Source organism: Sceloporus occidentalis, unplaced genomic scaffold, assembly GCF_023333645.1.
Source record: "Sceloporus occidentalis isolate IW3139 unplaced genomic scaffold, rSceOcc1.0.p SCAF_1, whole genome shotgun sequence".
Lineage (NCBI taxonomy): Eukaryota > Metazoa > Chordata > Lepidosauria > Squamata > Phrynosomatidae > Sceloporus > Sceloporus occidentalis.
Genome location: NW_028316981.1, coordinates 224,731,625 through 224,755,226, shown reverse-complemented (window position 1 = coordinate 224,755,226; position 23,602 = coordinate 224,731,625). Strand labels below are relative to the sequence as shown.

The 23,602-nt window shown below is 41.9% G+C and overlaps 1 protein-coding gene across 1 annotated transcript in view; it reads left to right on the top strand.

The window, feature by feature from the left end:
- Positions 1-2,098: 2,098 nt before the first annotated feature.
- CD58 (CD58 molecule) overlaps positions 2,099-23,602 on the top strand; it is a 28,694-nt gene continuing 7,190 nt past the window's right edge. Inside the window, exons 1-7 of the mRNA XM_089489268.1 lie at positions 2,099-2,201; positions 10,491-10,748; positions 14,167-14,424; positions 17,069-17,155; positions 18,573-18,602; positions 19,646-19,735; positions 23,457-23,546. Coding sequence (XP_089345394.1) covers positions 2,132-2,201; positions 10,491-10,748; positions 14,167-14,424; positions 17,069-17,155; positions 18,573-18,602; positions 19,646-19,735; positions 23,457-23,546 — 883 coding nt within the window. The 5' untranslated portion in view covers positions 2,099-2,131. The remainder of the gene's footprint in view (positions 2,202-10,490; positions 10,749-14,166; positions 14,425-17,068; positions 17,156-18,572; positions 18,603-19,645; positions 19,736-23,456; positions 23,547-23,602) is intronic.

Genomic DNA, 23,602 nt, shown 5'->3' with positions numbered 1-23,602 from the left:
TGGCATACTGTCTCAGCCTCAGAGAACGGCCATGGCAACTCCCGTCTGAAGAAACCTGCTAAAAACAACATGATAGCTTCACCTTAGGGTCGCCCTAAATCGGAAATGACATGCACACAAAAACAACAAATGGGAAACCATTACATATTTCGATTTCCTCATTGTCTAGATTGAATTTATGTAGTGCCTTCAGGGTTAAGCATTATCCATTATTGTTAAACATACATATCCCATTGCAAAAGCCATGCATAGCAGCCTCTGACTAGTGGGGTCCTTAATCTGTGGGAGGGGAAAGCAAGGCCTCAGTGTTCTCATTCAAAAGCCATAGTTTTGAATACAGGCTGGCCATAGAGGTCCTCCTTTTTTAGGATAAGTCCTCCTCTTCAGCCTTTTGTCCAGGAGGAATTCCAGAATGTCCTCCATGAATAAGGGGCATGAATTTATGTTTATATCAGTTTACTTAGCTTTTATTTTGTAATTATTTTGAGCATGACTAAAGGGCATGAATTTATGTTTTCTTAACTTTCATGTGTATGTCCTACATTTTGAGTGTGACTAAGAGGCATGCATTTATATTTATATCAGTCTTCTTAGCTTTTATTTTGCAATGTCCTCCATTTTGAGCAGGATTAAGGCATGCACTTACATTTATATCAGTGTCATTACCTTTTATTTAGTAATGCCCTCCCATTTTCGGAATGACTTTAAGGGGCATGAATTTCTATTTATATCAGTTGCCTTAGGTCTTAAGTCCTGCTCAAAATGGAGGTCATTGCCAAATAAAAGCTAAGAACGTTGATATAAATGTAGATGTGTGCCTCTTAGTCCTGCTCAAAATGGAGGGCACTGCCAAATAAAAGCTAAGAAGGTTGATACAAATATAGATGTGTGCCTCTTAGTCCTGCTCAAAATGGAGGGCATTGCCAAATAGAAGCTAAGAAGGTTGATACAAATGTAGATGTGTGCCTCTTAGTCCTGCTCAAAATGGAGGGCATTGCCAAATAGAAGCTAAGAAGGTTGATACAAATGTAGATGTGTGCCTCTTAGTCCTGCTCAAAATGGAGGGCATTGCCAAATAAAAGCTAAGAAGGTTGATACAAATGTAGATGTGTGCCTCTTAGTCCTGCTCAAAATGGAGGGCACTGCCAAATAAAAGCTAAGAAGGTTGATACAAATATAGATGTGTGCCTCTTAGTCCTGCTCAAAATGGAGGGCATTGCCAAATAGAAGCTAAGAAGGTTGATACAAATGTAGATGTGTGCCTCTTAGTCCTGCTCAAAATGGAGGGCATTGCCAAATAGAAGCTAAGAAGGTTGATACAAATGTAGATGTGTGCCTCTTAGTCCTGCTCAAAATGGAGGGCATTGCCAAATAAAAGCTAAGAAGGTTGATACAAATGTAGATGTGTGCCTCTTAGTCCTGCTCAAAATGGAGGGCACTGCCAAATAAAAGCTAAGAAGGTTGATACAAATATAGATGTGTGCCTCTTAGTCCTGCTCAAAATGGAGGGCATTGCCAAATAGAAGCTAAGAAGGTTGATACAAATGTAGATGTGTGCCTCTTAGTCCTGCTCAAAATGGAGGGCATTGCCAAATAGAAGCTAAGAAGGTTGATACAAATGTAGATGTGTGCCTCTTAGTCCTGCTCAAAATGGAGGCCATTGCCAAATAAAAGCTAAGAACGTTGATATAAATGTAGATGTGTGCCTTAGTCCTGCTCAAAATGGAGGTCATTGCCAAATAGAAGCTAAGAACATTGATATAAATGTAAATGTGTGCCTCTTAGTCCTGCTCAAAATGGAGGGCATTGCCAAATAGAAGCTAAGAAGGTTGATACAAATGTAGATGTGTGCCTCTTAGTCCTGCTCAAAATGGAGGCCATTGCCAAATAAAAGCTAAGAGGAGTCGCCATGTCTGGATGCCCCTCTCCCCGTCCAGCTTCTCCAGCCCTTCCTTTGCCCTTTTCCTTTGCAAACCAGAGGCCGAAGGAGACCTCGGTCTGTCCTGGAAGGGCCTTGCCCTGAAAGAAGGAGGGAGGGAAGGGGTTGTTGGGGCGGAGGCAGGCCCCTCACTAGTTTCAATTTCACTTCTCAGGGGGATGATGATGAGGCCTTCTCCGCCTCGCTGCGGCCATGAGGGGATGGAGGGTGCTGCTGCTGCTGCTTTTGCTGCGGGCGGAGGGCGTCTTCTGCGACCCCAAGGGTAGGTAAGGAAGGCAAGCCCCACAGAAGAAGGGACCAGAGGGCCTGGATCTCAGACCTGTAGCCCTCAGCCATTCCCTCACGTCATCGTCGTCATCGTGTGCCCTCATTAGCCCTTCCCGACTTATGCCCACCCTCTTTGAGGGCCTCTTTAGCAAGGTTTCTCCACAGGAAGCTTTGCCCTTGCCTCCCTCTGAGGCTGAGAGAGTGTGCATTGGCAGCATAGGGTTGGAAGGGATTTCCCCCCTAAAGCCATCCAGCCCAGCCCCCTTCTGCCATGCAGGAACTCTCAATCAAAGCGTCCCCAGGGACAGATGGCCATCCAGCCTCTGTTTGAAGACCTCTAAGGAAGGGATCTTACAAGGGCATCCAGCCCAGCCCCCTTCTGCCATGCAGGAACTCTCAATCAAAGTGCTCTCAACAGATGGCCACCCAGCCTCTGTTTAAAAATCACCAAAGAAGGAGACGCCACCACTATCAAACTGTCCTACCACACAGTTGTGGTCTACCAGGACTCCTAGATCCCTTTCACACGTAGTCTCTTTAAGCCAGGTGCCCCCCATCCTCTATTATTTTTATTATTATTAATGAGGCAACAGTGCGATGGCGGCAGCTAAAAAGGCCAATACGATTCTAGGCTGCATCAATAGAAATATAGTGTCTAGATCAAGGGAACTCTATTCTACTCTGGTCAGACCCCATCTGGACTATTGTGTCCAGTTCTGGGCACCACAATTCAAAAAGGAGGTTGAGAAACGTGATAGCGTCCAGAGGAGGGCAACCAAAATGGTGAAGGGTTGGGAAACCATGCCCTATGAGGAACAGATTAGGGAGCTGCGTATGATATCCTTGTTTAAATATTTGAAGGGATATCATATTGTGAGGTCGAAGGCTTCATATTGAGGAGGGAGCAAGCTTGTTTTCTGCTGCTCCAGAGAATAGGACTCGGAGCAATGGATGCAAGCTGCAGGAAAAGAGATTCCAGCTCAACATTAGGAGGAACTTCCTGACAGTAAGGACAGTTTGACAGTGTAACAAACTCCCTCGGAGTGTAGTGGAGTCTCCTTCCTTGGAGGTCTTTAAGCAGAGGCTGGATGGCCATCTGTTGGGGATGCTTTGATTGAGAGTTCCTGCATGGCAGCGGTTTGGACTGGATGGCCCTAGTGGTCTTTTCCAACTTTATGATTCTATGATTCCAATTTTATTTTCTTATATTCCACCTTTCTCCCAATATAGGGATCTGTGTCTGTGCATTTCACTTTTTTGCCCTAAGTGCAGTACCTTACAGTTCTCTGTGGTGAAATTCAACTTGTTATCTTTGGTCCAGCTTTTTAATCTATTAAAGTCACTTTGACTTTTGATCCTCTCCTCTGGGAATTACACTGATAGCATATTGTAAACATCACTTAATGATATGTGAAAGGCCTTAGATTACCTCACTGCACTCTTATAGAGCTGCTATTCCACTTTCCCTGCTCTGGCTGCCTACTGTAGCATTCTGGGATTGGCTGTTTAGGGAAAGGCATTTAGACTCCTCCGCTAGAGTGCTCTTAGGCTTCACTGAGCTATAAATCCCAGAATGTCACGGGAGGCAGCCAGAGCAGTCAAAGTAGAATAGCAACACCATAAGAATGTAGTGTGGTAGTAGTGTAAATTGGTGCATGTTGGAGCCCACATCCCTAACTATCTAGACACCATGTGAAGTCGAAGGCTTTCATGGCTGGCATCCATAGTTTTTTGTGGGTTTTTCATCTAGACACCAATTGTGTCAGAAAGAAACAAGTCTTGTGGCCATAGTGAGTGTGATGCGTGCCTTCAAGTCATTTCCGACTTATGGCGACCCTATAATCCTTGGCAAGTTTCTTCAGAGGGGGTTTGCCATTGCCATCCTCTGAGGCTGAGAGAGTGTGACTCCAGAGTGACCAGACATCCTTGTTTCCCAGGACATGGCCTACATGTCAACCCTCTGTCCAAGAGGAATTCCAAAATGCCCTCCATTTTGAGCATGACTAAGAAACATGAATTTATAGTTACATGAGTGTAGCTTTTATTTCGGCACGTCCTACATTTTGTCGAATGTCCTGCATTTTACAGGGCCTTCTCCTTTGAGATTAGGACATCTGGTCACTGTGAGCATGACTTGCCCAAGATCAGCCAGTGGGTTTTACATTACCAAACCGGGATTCGAACCCAAGTTTCCCAGTGTCTCCTGCGTGATTCCCATACTTTGGTCCTCAATAAGTTTTTGGACATCAGCTCCCAGAGTTCCTGACCATTGGCCAAACTGGATGGGTATTCTGGGAACTGGAGTTCAAAATGCCTAGAGGACCAAGATTTGGGAATCACTGTGGGTATTTGGGGGGTTGTTTCAGCGGAGAGGTACACTTTTTTCTGGATTGAGCTCTCCATAGATGCCACCTCCTCTCCCTGATTCCCTGTATAAATAGTCCCTGTAAATAAATAGTCGTGAGTACAAACACTGATCAGAATGGAGGTTGCAGTCAGGAGATAAGAAGAAGGATGGGAATGGGAAGGGCAGCCATGAAAAAACTGGACAAGATCCTAAAATGTAAAACTATACAGCTGAGCACCAAAGTTAGAATTGCTCAAACCATAGTATTCAGGAGCCCAGATGGCACAGTGGTTAAATGCCAGTACTGCAGCCAGCATTGCAGCCACAAGGTTGTGAATTCGATCCCAGGGCACCAAGGTTGACTCAGCCTTGCATCCTTCCGTAGGTTGCTAAAATGAGTACCCAGCTTGTTGGGGGCAAGTGGCTTAGAGGCTACATAGTTCTATATGAAGTGGTATAGAAATGTAAATGCTAAATAGTATTCCCTATGTATGGATGTGAGAGCTGGACTGTGAAAAAAGCAGATAAAAAGATAATCAGTTCATTTGAGATGTGGTGCTGGAGAAGAGTGCTGAGGATATGTGCTGTTGTGTGCTTTCAAGTTATTTCTGACGTATGGTGACCCTAAGGCGAGCCTGTCACGGGGTTTATGAACCCCAGCAAATGTATACTTTCTGCACAGGGTTGCCATCTGTTGGGGTCAGGGCACATTTGGAATTTTGAGAGCATATAAACAAAGTCACAAAATGGCTGTCATGGGGATGTTTGTTGTTGTTGTTGTTGTTGTTGTTGTGTGCCTTCGAGTCATTTCTGACTTACGGTGACCCCGGTCATGAGGTTTTGTTGGCAAGTTTCTTCAGAGGTTTTTTTTGCCATTGCCATTCTTTGAGGATGAGAGGGTGTGACTTACCCGAGGTCACCCAGTGAGTTTCCATGGCCAAGCTGGGAGGGAGTCATTCATATGTTGTATTTTTATAGTGGAATGATGCAAATAACCTTGCTCATGCATTCCAGGTTTGTTGTTCACACAATGGAATGGCATAGATCTGCATCTCTGAGTTTTTCATGGGAGTGGGCAGCTGAGGCACGGCGGAAGGTCCCCCGTTTCTGGTCCTGGCTTGGCCTCTTCAGTCTGGGGCGTGGGAATACACCACTTTTTTCTCGGGAAGACACCAGTAGCAATGGGTGTGCAGGGAAAGAGGAAGAGGAGGAGCATCTCATAAAGGAGCCTCACCCCGCTAAGGAGTTGATGATGCAAATATATTCGAAATGCACTCAACGTTTGCTGAGTTTAATTGGGGGTCTGTTCACATCGTTATTCACACTGCTGACAATGTGAATCTTTTTAAAGAACTCAGGAAAAGGCCCAGTATTGATTATCCTGGGTTAAGTGTTCTTTCTGGTAGCCCCCACCCCCACCCCTCCAGAAAAAACAAAACAAAACCCTGGTGCATGTAAACAACAGGGATTCAAACCAAATTCACCCTGGATTATTTTCACTTTGTGAATAAGCCCTGAAATTCCAGCCCAGGTCTCCCAGTGTCCTAGTCCAGCACTCAAAACCCTGACTACATTGTGAGGATACCATGGACAGCCAAAGACAAAGAAATGGGTCCTTGAACAGATCAACCATGAACTCTCTCTCCCTGGAAGCCAAGATGATTAACTTAGGCTGTCAGATTTGGCCACATCGTGCGAAGGCATGAATGGTTGGAAAAGACAATAATGCCAGGAAAGGTTGAGAGTAACAGAAAGAGAGAAAGATCACACACCGACTTAGGGTACGTAAACTCAATCAGGGAAGTCATGAACACGAAGCCGCAAGACCTGAGGAGAGCAGTGGAGAACAGAAGGTCTGGGAGTTGAAGTTGACTGGAGGGCAGCTAAGAACACAAAGTTGCAGGTTTAATTAATATAGGGAATACAGTGGACCCTTACCGTTCTGGACACTCCCCCCCCCCCCCGCATAAGTCGAAAAATGTGTTTGCTCAAGCCCCATTCAATATAACAGGGCTTGTGCTCACGGTACGGCAGAGCGTGTGCGCCTGTGGCACTCGCACCATTCATTTTTTTGTTGCGCAGCTTCAGCGTAAGCTGAAAGCTGCGTATATTGTGCCCGTGTATGGCATGGGTGCACTGTATTGTACTTGGGAAAGAATTGGAAGGGATGTCAAATCTCCCTGAATGTTTTTTTTAAAACACCAGACTAAACGTTGCAGCCTTGCTTTCCTTTGTGAATTACAGTTGTCCCTCTGTATCCACGGATTCTTTATCCACGGATGCAAGCATCCATGGCTTGAAAATATTTTTAAAATGTATAAATTCTAAAGAGTAAACGTTGATTTTGCCATTTTATATATGGAACATCATTTTACTGTGCTATTGTATTTCATAGGATTTGAGTATCCACAGATTTTGGCATCCACAGTGGGTCCTGGAATCAAACCCCAGAAGATACCAAAGGACCACTGTGTAAATCATTTTAACTTTCTAGTCTCCGCTGTGGGTGTGGTAGAAGAACTCACACCTGTTGCTCCTTTGGCTGGAAACCACCTAAGAAGGGAGTGATGCAATAAATGTAAAGTAGCGAGAAGATGAAATGAAAAATCCCAGAAGGTTGAACAGGTGAATTTCAAGGATGCTGCTGGCTCAGAGGTCTACATCATGGGAACTTGAGCAAAAAAGGCAGGAAAAGCTATGCTATAGCACCACCATTATCTGTGGCTGCTGTCATGGCATAAGGGGACAGTTATTCCTGCAATAACTGGAAAATAGCAGGAAAATAAGCCCAATATCACCAAGTTTTGGTCACTGCTAGGAAGTGACAAGCCTTTTTTGAGCTCAGCAGGGGCTAGAAATGACTGGCTACTGTGCAGGGTGGCCAGAAGTCCTAAGGACAAAGGAGGACAAAATTTAGTATGTTCAAGAAAAATTGAGGATGTGACAAAATAAAAGCTAAAAACGTTCCTGTAAATGTAAATTCATGCTTCTTTGCCATGCTCCAAATGAAGGTCTTTTTTAAAATTCACCGTAGACAAAAGACTGAAATGAAGGACATCCTACGAAAGGAGACTGTCAGGTCACCCTCCTACCATGCTTTTTGAGATGGCATGTGCCCTGCTGTTTTGCATTTCCACGCTGCACCACCACAATCCTGTACACACAATCATAGAGTTGGAATAGACCCATTTCCAACCCCATTCTGCCATGCAGGAACTCACTATCAAAGCACCTCCGACATATGACCACCCAGCCTCTGTTTAAAGACCTCCAAAGGAGGAGAATCCGCCACTCTAAGGAAGCGTCTTCTACCATCGAACAGCTCTTGTTGTCAAGAAGTTCCTCCCAATTATGAGGTGGAATCTCTTTTCCTGGAGCTTGCATCTATTGTTCCTTGTCCTGTTCTCTGGACGAGCAGAAAATATGTTTACTCAGAAGCCTATTTGAATTTAACGGGAGACCTTGTTTAGTCTGTATTGTATTTCTGTCTTTGTTGCATTTTCTTAGATGGAAATTGTCAATCTCCAGGCCAGATGCAGTGTGAGAAACAGCAACCAAATATCATGTGTCCAGAGGGAAGCCAGTAGACTGCTTGACCAGGACCAATGGCCCCAGTGCATACTGCTGCCAGTCCCCCAGGCAGACCTATGGTCAGAGAGGGGGGTTGAATCTCCTTGTGCTGTTTGCAAGCACTGTTTCTGAGCACAGTTTGTAAAGTGGAGGAAGAAGAGCCTGCCCATGAAAACGTCCTGTAGCTTTTTTACAGCAGAAGTTCTGCAAAGTGGAGACACAGTCCTAATCAGGAAGGAAAGACTTGCGTCAAGCAGCTGAAGGAAGGAACAGAAGAGGCAGAACAGGAATATTTAGCCAAGCATTGGCAACAGCAGCTGTCTCTGCCGGCTCGCTGCCTACTTCTTGGAAAAAGAAGTCATGCCAGCTCACAATGAGCCCAAAATCATTTTAGTCATTTTGGCTTTCAGTGAGTTTAGTTTTGATTTGGTCTCAGTCCTATTTATTAGTTGTTGGTTTTTTCCTGACAGTCCACAGTATCTGCAGAAATCTCCTCCAGCACCACATTTCAAAGCTGCTGCTGATTCTCTTCTTACTAGCTTTCTTCACAGTTTCATAGTAATACATAGAAATTAAGGGTATGATGGCTGTAGGTGATCCTAACTTTGATATTCAGTTACGTATTTTTGCACTTGAAAAACTTACTTTGTTCCTAGCTGTTGGATGTTGCATGTTTAGCTGTTGGCTAAAAATAGTAATATGAAAGGCAAAGGCGTTCTCTGTTCCCACCTTCTTGTCTAGGAGAAATGCCAAGACCACCAAGTAAACATCATTAACAAGTATGGATTTGAATCCAGATCTCATAGATTGATAATCTTTTGTTTCATTTATAAGGGAAAGCCTTCTAAATATCTTTGTTGCTCTTTTAAATATTTTGTTCTAGCGTGAATTAATTTTTCTTACACAAAGGATGCAGGCGAAATGTCAGGAATAAATTATTCTAGAACATGGCCACATAGCCTGAAAAACCCACAAAAACTAAAGAAGACCATAATCCATTCATAACCAAATGTACACACAGTATTCTCAAAGCTCCCCCACTCCCCATTTAAACTTTTTTTTACAGAAGTATAATACCTTATCCACCAAAGTGTGTGGCTAAAAGTACATCATAAATGTAGTCTACTTTTTTGCAGCCACCTCTCAGTGTCAGTTCTTGTAGGTATTTGTGGCACAGTAGTTGTGATGTAAAAAGGACCTAAATACCCTGAAGGCACCAGATCGTGCCTGATCTTGGAAGGCAAGCAGGGTCAGTCCTGGTTAGTACTTGAATGGGAGATCGCCAATGAATGCCTGGTGCTGTAGGCTGTAGATGCTGCCCCTTTGTGCCCCCGACGGAGGCCAGAGCAACCACACGGTGCGACCTCCGGGAGCTCTAAGAAGAACTGCTCTTCTGGATAACTGCTCACAAAACAGCTACTCACTCAAATGCACAGGCCGAACCTGAGGTGCACACTGGGCCCATAACCCTTGTTAAAACGCTTTTGATAATGTTGCACAGCACGTGAGGCAACACATCAGCGCTTGGCACCAGATTTTCCCCCTTCATGATTGTAGTCAGCAGCTTGTGAGCTGGAGAAACACCTCTCCCTTTCTCAATGAGCAAAAAGACACTGTAGACTTCTCTCAGATGAGGTTTTTATTCTTAGAAGAAGCTTCACTGTGTACAACAATATAGACATGGACACCATCCACCATCTGCACTAGTAACAACCCTCTCTGGGGTGAAATGCCCATCACTACTCTAGCAAAGGCTCAATGAGGCCTTTCAGGCCTTGCCTCTCCCTCTTTTTGGTGCCACAAAGGATCCAGCCACTCTCCTGAGGGACTTCTCAGACTGGCAGCATCCTACAGGACTTTACAGCACTCTTTTTGATGTCTCTTCCTGTTTAAATGCCTAATCATTATGGCTCACAGTAACTCTTTAATGCATGGTTACTAGTAAAACCCACATTGTACATTTTCCTTGTGACTCTATATCCTAACACGCGCGTGGGGTGCCATTGGTGCATTGACGTGTGCTGATGACATCTGCACAGTGTGGCACCGTTTGGGTGCTGTGCCATGCGAGTTGCATTGTTGCGTGCCCCATCTCTATGGAGCACACCAGGATGGCGCTGGCGGCGTGCGGTAGGGCTTGGGAGAGTACGAACGCCCCACTCTCCCAAGCCCTAAAATTGGCACCAGGTTGGTGCAAACTGCCCATCTGTTCTGGGCCACGTTTATGTATGTGTGTTGATGTGTATAGAAAAATATATAAATATAATAAAAATATATAAGAAAAATGAGTTTGTTCTTCCAGGGCTATCCTGAATCCCATTTTAGAATAAGCCAGGCAGCTTATTTTACATGTTTTTATTTCTTTAGTTGTAGATCATTGCCAGAAAGACCTCTTATTTCGCTTTGAAGGAAAACTCACTGTTCTCCAGCCAGTAGTTAATGGCACCTCAAAAGACATTACATGGAAAAAAGAAGAAAACATAGTGTACATATGGAATGGACAAGACGATTCTAATGGCAGCTTCATAATCAAAAACACTTCACACAGTGATGCTGGAATTTATACAGCAGAAGCCCTAGTTGAAAAAGAACTACAATACACCTATTACTGTCTGAAAGTATTAGGTAAGTAGCAGTGTTCCAAATTAATAGTAGACTCTAGTTGCATAAAGAGACAAATTGCAGAAGAGAAACAGTGTTATAAGAGATTGTTTTTCTTCTAACAGTCTGAACAATTTGTAAAAACTTCAGATCAGTAAACATGTTAGTCTGGTGTGGCAAACATTTTAAATAGTTCTGTAAAGATAATGCATTGCGATGCAATACCCAATTGCATTGCAGAAGGTTCTGGAACGTAGCTTGTGATTCGTGTAATATGTCAGGTCCTATCCACACTGGCAAAATAATTTGTCCTTACCTTGCATTGTCCCAGGTTGACCCCTGTTAGCATTACACGCACATTATAATCTGAAAGCACTTTGGTTTTGAACCACATATTGCCTTCTCCTGAAACCACATTGGTACAAAAGGAAGCACCTTAATTTGTCCATGTGGTCACTGTACTAGATTACTGTTTGCAGCAACTGCACTTCCCCCAATTCTCAGGATACTTTAAACCAGACTTTTTGCCCTTGTGCTCCCCTTTACATGTGAACATCATGCCCTCCTGCTTGACGTATCATAAGAATAAAAATATTTTCTTTGTTCAGTGTGATCATGGCATTCTTTTCTAAATGCTTATAGATTGTCTGTTTAATGATCTGCTCTAGAATCTTTCCTTGTATTGGTGTCAGGCTGACTGGGCAGTAATTATTTGGGTCCTCTTTTCTCCTTTTTTGAAGTTGGGGCCAACATTTGCCTTCTTCCAGTCTGCTGGGACCTCTCTTATTTTCCAAGAGTTCTCAAAGTTGATTGCCAATGGCTGTGAGATTATGTTTGCCAGCTCTTTTAATACCCTGGGTGTAGTTCATCTGGTCCCGGAGACTTAAATACTATTTAAATATATCCTAGTGTGCCGTTTGTATCTCTGTATGATTTATCATACAAAGACTTATCGTATTATAAATAATAGAAGCGTAAAGTTAACGACAAGATTAACAATTAGATGAGACACCTATAATTTGAACTAAGAATAATCCAGGTAATAGGAAGGACTGTTCTATGTTAAATGTTTTTTTAAGAAAATTAATTGGTCTATTCACAATGTCGAATGTAACATGTCGCAGGTAACCCAGTTGTCTCAAGGTTTTTTGTTAGGTTGTTATTTTGTATGTATACGCTCTCTTTTCATGTTGGACTCTGTATTTTTATTGTTGTGTTGTACTGTATTAATAATAATAATAATAATAATAATAATATCATTTAGATTAACCAGGTATTGCTGTACACTACCTCTGTATTTATTCTGTGTTGCATTTCCCCTATTGTGTCCTCTGCTCCATTATCCTCAGTTTGAGCACCCTTTTCCTTATGTGGGAAGACTGAGGCAAAGAAGGTATTGAGTAGTTCTGCCTTTTCTCTGCCCCCTGTTAGCATATTGCCATCTTCTCCACGCAGTGGCCCCACCATTTCCTTCTTCTTCCTTTTGCTACAGACATATTAAAAAAACAACACATTTTTTTACAGTTTCTAACCTCTCTAGCAGGCCTGAATGCATTCTGCACTTTAGCTTTTCTGACTTTCTCCCTATACATGCTGGCTATTTGTTTGAATTCTTCTTTGGCAATTTCCCCTCTTTTCCCTTTCTTGTACATGTGCTTTTTAAATCTTAGCTGAGTTGAAATCCATTTCTTTAGACGCTTCCCATTCTTCCATCTCATGGAAGTGTTTGAAATTATGCCTTCAATGTCTCACTTTTAAGAAGCTCCCATCCATTTTGAAATCGCTTCTCTTTTAGTATTCTGGGTCATCTGCAGCATTTCCCTGAATTTACTGAAATCAGCTTTCATAAAGTCCAGGATGCATGTTTGACTACGCTTGGCTTCTCCTTTCCACTGTATACCAAACTACAGGAAAACATTGCTGCTCCCACCTGAGGATCCCATCACTTCCATTAACTAACATTGAGTCCCTAAAGTTTTCTGTCTTAAAATGTTTTTGTATTCATGGAACCCTTGGTGTTACCTCCAGATCAGATACTGCTGGTGCATAGATATTGTGATTCTAACTAAAATTTACACAAGTATTGGAAGACTGAGGTTGGAACAGGTAATGACTGTGATGGTGATGATTATACAAATGCAGTTGGTATGAAAGAAAATCTATAAATGAAAGTACAAAACAGCCCTATGTTTTACTTAAGCATATTTATTGTGAAAGCTCTTCTGTGTATTTTACAGAAGAGCCTTTATATTTTTCTGGTTTTGGTTAATTATAACATGCTAAGTATGGACCTTCATGATAATGTTATCATGCTGCAGCTGTCAAAATTGCAAACCAACTCCCAAGCAGCTGGGAGAGCAACTAGAAGAGTCGTTTCCCTTTAAAGATGCTGATATGACATCTTGCATGGCCAAGATGCTGATGTAGCCTCGCCAGCACAACCCTTCTAATATCACTGCCTTTTCAAGCAACATTTTTTGGGGGCAGGGAGGCGATGGAAGGAGGACTTAGATTTCCCCTCCCCTCCAGTCTTAACCATGGATGCATAGCAGACATTTTGGGCTTAATTCTATTGGGCCACTGGCACAGCTGAAATTTTACACAGTCCTATTCCACACAGTATTAGCAATAATTGCTTTTCATATGATAAACAATGAAAGATTCTCAATTTAAATGGTGTCAGATTCCATCAGTAGTACTCCTGTATGAATTTGTCTTTTCTTTTTATCTTTTTTCTTTTTTTTGTTACCATATCTCACAAAAGCAGCTGGATGGATTTTCACCAAATTTGGAGGGGATGTTTGGGATTGTTTGGGTTAGCATATTTGGAAACATGGCATATATAGAATTTTCTTTACAGGGGCCATGGGAGTATATCCCAATCCACCACCACCCCTTCATACAGACTAGTATGTTTGGTAGCTTGATTAAGAAAGGTGTGCTTTCTTAAGGACAACAGAGACGCATACACCATATGAGGAGAACCAAGGGAGAAAGAAAGACAATTCTCCAGAAGACTTGAAACTGAACAGTCATTAACAATCGCTGATGACTGTCCAGAGTAGCACCATATAGTACAAATAGTTTTGAACAGTCTTCCCCTTGCATTTGAAGTTCTAAAATAGAAGTGCTACCGCATTTATAGGTAAATGAGGTTCATTTACTTTTGAGTTGTCATTTCAGGGCATCATCTTTTACTTTGCAGTTTCTGGCACTGTTAATCCTCCTTTTGTTCAAACTTGAACTGCCAAAATAATTCTAAATACTATACTTCTGCATTAAAAATTAAACATTTTGCTATTGTACAGTGGAATTTGTATTTCTTTTTTGTTCTTTTTTGTTGCTCTTGTTCATTTCTAAACCAGAATAAAGTCACTCTGACATTAAAGTCATTCAGGCCCTGAAGATATAAAAATGCAGACTTCTGTTCTCTATTCCCCAGAAAATCTAAGGCCACCTGATTTAAACTGCTCTGTTCATAATGATGGAATCCAGGTAAACTGCACAGTACCTCCACAGATCACATCCCAGAATGTACCTGTGTCATACCTTTGGAAAGACAGGGAAAGGTCTATTCACAATGAGTCATCTATTCAACTTCCGAGGAATACAGACTATCCTGAGGAAATCACTTGCATTGTTTCCATTGCCAATGAAAGTGCAAGTAACTCCATCACTTTAAGTAGATGTATTCCAGAAGGTAAGTGTATAGGTTATTTGTTCCATTGTTCTTTCTCAATTAATGGGTCAGAACTCAGCCACAGGTTGCAGCCTAACCAAGGTTAGGTGGCACCAGTGAAATCATGACATGTAACATCGTTTATATTTTTTTGAGTAGGAGGATGTGTTGTGCTTTCCTTCTAAAATTCTTGGCAATAGTATTCTAATGTGGCTGCTGTGAGAGCTCTGCTTCTCCTTTTATGATGACAGAATGACAGTTTCCAGATTCTCCTGTACACACCACTGTGTGGTGGGTTTTAGACTCAGTGGGATGCAGAGTGGCTGCAGCTGAGTGGCTCTGCCCCGAGAGGTTAGAAACTCCGGATAGTTTCCTGATGGCTATGAGGAATTTTCCTTTGGCTCTAGTAGGCAAGTCTCTTGAAGTCCTGGCTGAGCTTTGGAATGGGGAATGGCAAGGGAAAGTTTTCAGATGATTTTTAGTTCTTAATGGTATGCATTGATTTGGCTTTAACGACATTGGCAGTTGAATTATTTTGTGTCTTTGGGCTTTATTTCAAATAAAGCTAAACTGATAAGCTACATTGAATTCTGCCTTTTGAGGATAAATACAAGATGATAACGAGGATGTTTACTTTTGGGAAGAAGAATGACTACTAAACCAGTTTTGAGAAAGGCCAAGAAAGAATGAACAAAACAAAGAATAAGAAAAAGGAGAAATAAGGATATATACTTTTGGAAAAGCCCAATATGGTTTTTTTTTTTACTATACAGGATTACTACACTCCAGGTATACAAACTTTAAGTGGATTCAGAGAAGCATTATTCAGTAAGCATAGTTGATTACAGTACATTGTTATTAAGACTCAGTTTTTTTCAGTTATACAGTATACTTAGAGTCCAAACAATCCACCTGTTACAAAAGCCTTCATCCCATTTGTCAGCAACTCCAAATACCTTTCCCCTTCTTTCCCCTCTTACAGCCTACAGCTTCTCACAAGAGTTAGCTTGGTAACTTGCAGCTCATATTTCCTCCCCACACATCTATTCATTATCCCAGTCTGCAAATGATACACAGGCGGGTTACAAACCGCCACTTACGACACGCTCCGTGCGTGCTAGGGTTAGGAAGGGGCGTGTTAGGGTTAGGAAGAGTCGCCCCTTCCTAACCGGCCCTGGCCCCAACACGCGTGGAGCGCGTCGTAAATGGCGGCACCATCCACATGGGCGCTGGCATTTTGACATCTTGGACACATAGCGTCCAGACGTGTCACAGCGGAAGTGATGCTGCGAGGGTGTGCTTCACCCCTCGCGGCACCACTTCCGCGTTTTGAAAAGGAGCGCCATTTCGGCGCTCCTTTTTCGCTGCGCCGGGAAGCCTCGCGGTCTGGCCGCTGGGGCTTCCCTCCGCAGCGAATGGCAGCGGCGGGAGAACGGCCGCTTGAGGGCGGTCTGTAACCCGCCACAGTCTTTTCTATTCCCAGCATCACTAATTGGATAGCATAACCCATCATCCAGCATTAACACATGTATGTTCAAGCACATCAATTAAGCATGGCAGGACCATGATCCTGACAGTAGGAATAAATAAATAAATTAAATAATAATAATAATAATGATAATAATAATAATTTATTTGTATCCCGCCTCTCTGAGAACAATTGGGGCAGCTAACAAGTTAAAAATGCAAAACTTATCAAATCCCTAGTACCCTCCCTCCCTTAAAAAGGTATTAAATCTAATAGAGAGTTAAAACCATACAAGTTAAAACTGACCCAAGGGTCAAACAACATGACAATAATCAATGGGAGTGGCGGTATCTATTTATAGGAGTTTCCTGAGGCCAGGTTCTCTATTCTGGAAATGCCTGCCAGAAGAGATTCGTCTTAACAGCCTTTTTAAAGCTGTCTAAGAATGTAAGCAGATGGATCTCATCTGGCAGGCCGTTCCACAGTCTGGGGGTGATGATGGAAAATGCCCTCTGGGAGGTAGCCGAAAGCCTAGATGTTTGTGGCTGAAGTAGGCCTCTCCCAGAGGAGCGAAGTGCATGGGGAGGATTATAGGGGAGAAGGCAGTCCCGAAGATAGTTTGGACCCAAGCCACTTAGGGCTTTAAAGGTAATAACCAACACCTTGTACTGGGCCAGGAAACTAATAGGCAGCCAGTGGAGGGACTTTAAAACCAGAGTAATATGGTCTCTCCTCGATGTTCCCGAAATTACTCTGGCTGCCATATTCTGTACTAGTTGCAGTTTCCGGACCAAGTACGAGGATAGCCCCATGTAGAGCGCATTACAGAAATCTAGACGTGAGGTTACCAGCATGTGGACAACAGTCTCAAGATCCCTTACTTCCAGGAAAGGGCGCAGCTGGCATATCAGCTGAAGCTGATAACAAGCACTGCAACCTGATTCTTGGTTTCGGGGCCGCTACCGTGAGCACCTCCATTTTGTCTGGATTCAGGCTTCTAAGTGTGAAAAAGGTGAACACTTGCTTTTTCCCCACACAACTGATTAAAGTGATTCAGTAAAAAAGCTGACAATTTTTATGTTCAGTGTTTTGAATTCTGTTTTGTTTTCGTTGTATGCTTTTCTTTGAATATTAAAAACCACTGATCATATTGATTTGAGGTGACTTTTCAGTTAACATTTAAAATTTGTCTTTAAGCTCAGCAGGCAAACCTTCGAACTCGAACGACACTGATAGTGCCGATTGTATTGATAGCGGCACTGGGAATTCTCCTGTGGAAAAAAGGTATAATTGATAATTAATTGTTATATGATAGAGTAATTTTATATATCACAAAAGCCTGCTCTTTCAGTAGACCCTGTTTGGCCCACAGAATAAGGCACACAAATTGGAAATACATTTATTGAACAGGCTACCCAAAGAAAGTTGGGGGACTGGGGGTCCCCACCAAGTATGTCAGTGTTACTTTCAATGTTGGGGAAGTTAGCTTTGCAAGAGGCTGGGTAACCTTTAGAACCATTGACAGCTGTGTATACCGGAAATTGTTCCAGGTTTGGATGAATTAAGAAGGTTTTATTTAAGAAAAATGCAAAGTGCAATCACACACAGACAATAGCAATTCAAACAGACACAGCATTCAGAGTTAACTGAAGTGGAAATATGGAAATTGGATAGTTTGGTTGAGGGGTTTAAAGAAGCAATATTTACCTGCCTGAAGAGTAGACCACGGAAAGTGGGAGTGACTCAGACTGAGGTCTGAGGGCAATACAGAACATACACACATTCCAGTCTAGGACAACTGAATACTGTGTGTGCAGAGGCTACATTTTTGGGACCAAAGTTTATATCTAAAAACTAGCCTCTGGGGATGTGCTATCTTGTGAGGTAACAAATGCCTAATGTTCTTTCCCAGAATCGACAGTGGGATTCCAGACTGGTTGGTAGCTTTAACTTTAGAGTTACCAAAACAGCAATTGGATCAGGTCAACCCCAGGGTGAATGGACAGGGAGCTTGGCTGCAAGCATGGCAGGGGGCATGCAGAGAGAACTGGCTTATTACTTCGGTACAATGACACTTCCTTTGTCTCTTGGTACAAGAAGAAATGCAGAGGATGTGGTAGAAGGAAGGAGCAATTAGTATACCCATACACCTATTTCCCTTTGATTGTATCATTACTTGGGCCATCACCTAGTGTTCCAAAAGGTGATTCATCATGACCCTTTAAGAACATGCTGGCTCCAGATATGATTATTTCTGCAGTGCGGGTGCAGCCTCTGTTAGTCTGCACAGGCAACTATCTGTATACAGTCATCCCTCCATATTCGCTAGGGTTAGAGGCACAAGACCCCCGTGAATATGGAAAAACCGCAAATAACAAAAACACCATGTTTTTACGTGAGAGGATACCTCTCTAGGACTCTCTAGGTCTTCCAGTGCAACTCTGTGGTCACTGTCTAACCTACATTGACCATAGAATGGTGCTGGAGGAGCTACAAAGGCCTAGTAGAGGTCCTTCAGTACAACTTTTAGTTAAAGTTGCCCATAGAGTTGCACTGGAGGACCTAGATATTCCTAGAGAGAACATATTAATCAAATCTGTGAATAATCAAATCCGCAAATATCAAAGCCGCAAATATGGAGGGATAACTGTAGTTCTTTACCAGGCTATTGACACACATCAATTTTCCCCCCTTTTTAAAGGTTGTTTCAGAAAACGCCAGGAACATCAAGGTAAGAACATGGAGCACATATACCAGATGGCACTCTCTTAGGTAGTGGTGGGTTGGTGAAGGATTGCCACTTAGCTAGTCATACAGCTCTTGTTTTCAGGAGTCAGTTGAGTCCCAGTCTGGAAGCACTGGCTGTGAAAATGTAGAAGAGTAAGCAACAAGCAGGGTCCTTAGCCAGCCTGGGTGGAACACCTTTACTTGAAAGTTTGTCAAGGCAGTAATACCAGGCACCTGCCATCATCTGGCTTCTGCAAGGGCTGAGGGTGGTGGTGGAATTCACATACATTTCCCCCTTTTCCAGTTTTTGCATAAATGATACAGTTCTGTTCCTACATTGGGTAGTCTTGTGTCCAGGTGGATACTGAGAACAGGACGGTGAACTTGATGCTATTTGCAGATGATGTGGTCCATACCTCACTGGGTAATCTTTCTTCATACTGTGAAAAAGAGCATTTGTAAATTAACTGTGGTAAAACTAAGATCATGGTTTAGAGAAAGAAACTATGTTGGGTGTTCCTTAGAAGCAGCTCCTTGAAGCATGTCAGATTTTTCTGGTACATGTATATCTGTTATTACCTGTTTCATAAGCCAGCCCATCTAAAGTATGTGGAGGCAAAGTTCAATAAAAAAATGTTAGGACAATTCTGCATTTATTTATTTATAAATAAATAAATAAGTGTGTGTGTGGGGGTCAACCGGTCACATCTGCCTTTCATGGGAAGAGCAACCTTTGTGATACTGTATGGGCCAATGTCTTGGTGGATTAATAATAGAATTGGTGAAGTTATGGGGAAGATCCACTATAATCCTAGAACTCCCTAAAGAAGCACCAGTGGCTTTGTTGTATATGGAGATTTTCATTTCCCCTTCCAGATTTTTCACCATTTTGTTGATGAATAATAATAGTTCATGGGAAGAATACAAATACTAACATAAGTAACAGAAATAGCAATAACACATAACGTGCAAAAACACATACACTTTCTTTTAGCATTTTGTTTCTTTGAGAGTTTGGTTGAATTGGCTTCTGTCGTTGTTTCATAGGTGCTGCAGAGGGCACTCCATTGGAACCAATACAGAACTGTAATGAATCAGAAGATCTGTCAGAGAATTTAGACAAAGAAAGAAGTGAAAGTAAGTAGGTGAACATTTTGATAAAATCATAGGTATATCACATTTTACAAAATGTCTAAAAAGAAGCTTCTCTTTAAAAAGACTTTATGCACACCCACCTTTCCTTTTCTGCTTTGTCCTCTGGAAGCCTTTGTTGTTCCTGTTTCTCAACAATAGAATTAGGAATATGGTGAAGGAAGGATGGAGAAACACAGATTTTCAGTGCCAGGTTGAAAAGCTTGAGATGGAAAACAATGGGATTCTACATTAGCCAATTCTACTGTAACTGTGGGTGCCTGCCTGCAAACAGGCAAGGCAAAGAATCCCTTACAGAACATGTGTGAACAGCAAAACAGAGAAAAAGAGGGAGATCAGATAAACCTAAATGTTAAAAACCATAGATCTATAAATATAGCCACCAAAATGGAAATTTTAAAAAAGTAATCCTTGAGTGCCTCTTGGAAGCCACTTTTGGGTGGTATCTAGAAGATTCAAAATGTTCTTGTTTGCTTTTGCAAGGATATCTGGCCTAGTTGGTTCATTTTATTCACAGATTGTTAGTTGTGAATTAAACGTTGTTGAAACATTTTGACTTGCTCTGCTTTTTTTGTGATATAAGAACCTATCATAATTTCTTTCTGAGTTATTTTTTCTTCTGGGACCAAATTTTCTGTCAAAGAAAGGAATGCCAGGAACACATCAGGAGGTACTTAGCTGCACACAGCTGAGAAACTCTTAGAGTTTCCACCAATTCACCAACCTAGCTGCTCTTTCTCTTTTCTCATTATCCACTTATCTTCGGACTTTGTGTTTTGGACAAATCTGCATTAAGAATCTCACCTGCACAGGATGCAGTTCTTCTGGAGAGTAACATACAGTTGGCCTTCCTTATCCACAGATTTTTTTATCCATGGATTCAAGCATCCAAGGCTTGAAAATATTCAAAAAAAGTATAAATTCCAAATAGCAAACCTTGATTTTGCCATTTTATATAAGGGACACCATTTTGCTGTGCCATTGTATTAAATGGGACTTATGCATCTGTGGATTTTGATATCCACGGGGCGGGGGTGGGGGGTGCTGGAACCAAACTCCAGCAAATAACAAGGGCTCGCTGTACTTGGGTTGCATCTATACTACAGTATTAAAGCAGTTTGACACCGCTTTAATCGCTGTGGTGCAATGCTATGGAATTCGGGGGGTTATAGTTTTGTGAGATATTTAGCCTTCTCTGTCAAAGAGCCACAACAAAGTACAAATCCTATGACTCCATAGGATGGAACTATGACAGTTAAAGCAGTGTCAAAGATGTATTAATGTTGCAGTGTGGCAGCAGCCTAGATTAAAGTATTATTTTTTACCAAATCAGTACAATCCACTTTTCTTCTTCACTACATACATTTCTTTAGTAGTTCTCTAGATGAATAGTATTAGTTCATGAGAAGAACATAAAGAGTAACATAACATTCAAATCATTTATGACTTATGACAACCCTAAGGCAAACTTATCAGAGAGTTTTCTTGGCAAGATTTGTTCAGAAAGGCTTTGCCTTTGCCACCCTCTGAGGCTGAGAGAGTGTCACTTGCCAAAGGTCGCCTAGTGGGTTTCTGTGGTTGAGTGGGGATTCATCCCCTGTCTCTAGGGTGGAAATTACTAAGCCACACTGGCTCTCGTATATGTGTGGTGTAAAAACACACATACTTTTAGATTGGAAAATGTATAGGAAATTGTTTTGACTTGGCTTCTATTATCAATACAGTATTAATGTTATTGTTATTATTCAAAAAATATATATACATATTGAAAGCAAATATAGATCTTCTCGTGGTATAAACTTCCATGTAGCAGTTTGCTTCTTTTTCCTAACTGTTTATTAGGCATTGTTGAGGATTTTCTGCTGAAAAAAACACCTTCCTAACAGGAGCCATTGTCCTGAAAATCATATGTAAGCTAGGAAAGTCTGACAGGTCGTAGTTGAAGCTAATCCTGCAAGTTCTGAACACATTTGAAGTGACTGGTTTGCCCCCGCTGACTAAAGATACAACTATACATTTAAATGGTTTGCAGTTAAAAAAGACATTTAAAAAAAACAACCAAATAACCTGAGGCACATATTGCTAAAATCCTCTTGATACTCATGCCAGGTTACAAGTAAGGCAGCCAGCATGGCATAATGGTTTGAGTATTGAACCAGGGTTTCAATTCCTGCTCAGCCATGAAACCCACTGGGTGACCTTGGGCAAGTCACACTCTCTCAGCTTCAGAAGAAAGCAGTGGCAAACCCCCTCTGAACAAATCTTCCTAAGAAAACCCTGTGATAGTGTCTCCATAAGTCCGAGATGACTTGAAGTCACACAGCAACAACAGGTTACAGATATCACTGTCTTATAGTGGAGGCAGCCAGATACTTTCCTGTATTAGTGCAGATAAGACCTATTGATTTTAATGATGCCTTAAGTATGTTTTGGTGTTTCTTTTGGATGATTTCCTTTTTTGCAACCTGGCAGGTTCCTTTCCACACAGAGAATGTCTTGTACAATAAATGCCTCTTTTCCTGCTTTCTAAAAGCAACCCCCCCCCCCCCCAGTTTCCTATATTAGTAAGAAAACAGGTACAAAGGGAAGCGCAGGAACACAAGGGGTTAAGCCTTCCTAATGCCATGACCCTTTAATACAATTCCTCATGTTGTGGTGACCCCCAACCATAAAATTGTGGTGACTCAGTTCCTAAGACCATTGGAAATATGTGTTTTCCGATCGTCTTAGGCTACTCCTGTGAAAGGGTCATTTGACACCCCCCCTCTGGGTTAAGCACTTCCCCAATTATTACTATTCTAATTCCAAATCAACTTTTTTTGTTTTTACAAAATCTAAAAGCAGATCTTTCTTTCTCTTCCCAATTAGTATTTTATTCTCCTGCCCAAATTGGTTGAATTTGATAAATAGAAACGTAAAGAAAAATACAAATTTTATTTTAGGATAATATTTTTTCAATTTTATGTTTTAGTGTTCCTTTGAAATTGGTTCCTCAGCAGCCCTATTCAGGGGTCACCATACTACTATCAATACAGGATGCCTGGTCCCATTGATGCTCCATTGCTGCTTTCCTATCACAGAAAATGATGATTCTGAAGAGGGGGAGGTTTCTTTTCAATTGGAATGGTCTCCTCTTGAGCAAGAAGAACCTTGAAAATCTACAGAATTTGCTCATCTGGAACATTTTTGTGTTGAATAGAGCATCTTCTCTTCAAAATCATCACCTTCTGTGTGAGGAAGAACAGGACCACTGAGCAACAAATCAGATGATTAAGTGCTGATAGGAGGTGGCTCCTGAGAGGTGGAGGGAGGGAATTATTGTGTTAAAGTGAACCCTAAGGTATTCAACATCTACTGGAAGCTGATGATAGAATTGTAGTGAACCTACAGATGCCTAGACAAGTGTTGTTTCTAGGAATATCTAGGTCCTCCAGCATGACTTCTGGCAGATGTTGACCATAGAGTCATGCTCAAGGATTGAGAGATTCCTAGAGAGAACATATTTATCAAATCTGTGAATAGTCAAAGATACTTTACACCATGGCTGTTTCTTTAGTATTTCCTTGATGAATAGTATCAGTTCATTTGAAAAAAATGTAAAAGGGTTATAAAATATACGTGCTGTAAAAATTGCATAATGTCTCTTTTGATTAATTAGTTTTAGGTTTTGAGTTTAATTGGCTTCTTTTTATTATCTGTATTTTAGGCAGTGCTGATGATGGTCTTCTGGAGGAAACACGGAACCTTAATCACTCCAGATGTGTATTAGAGAATATGGAAGAAAAAAAGAGGGAAGGTGAGGAGTGTGAGGTGGGGGAGCAGGTTGCCTGTTTCATAAAGCTACTAGCCAGA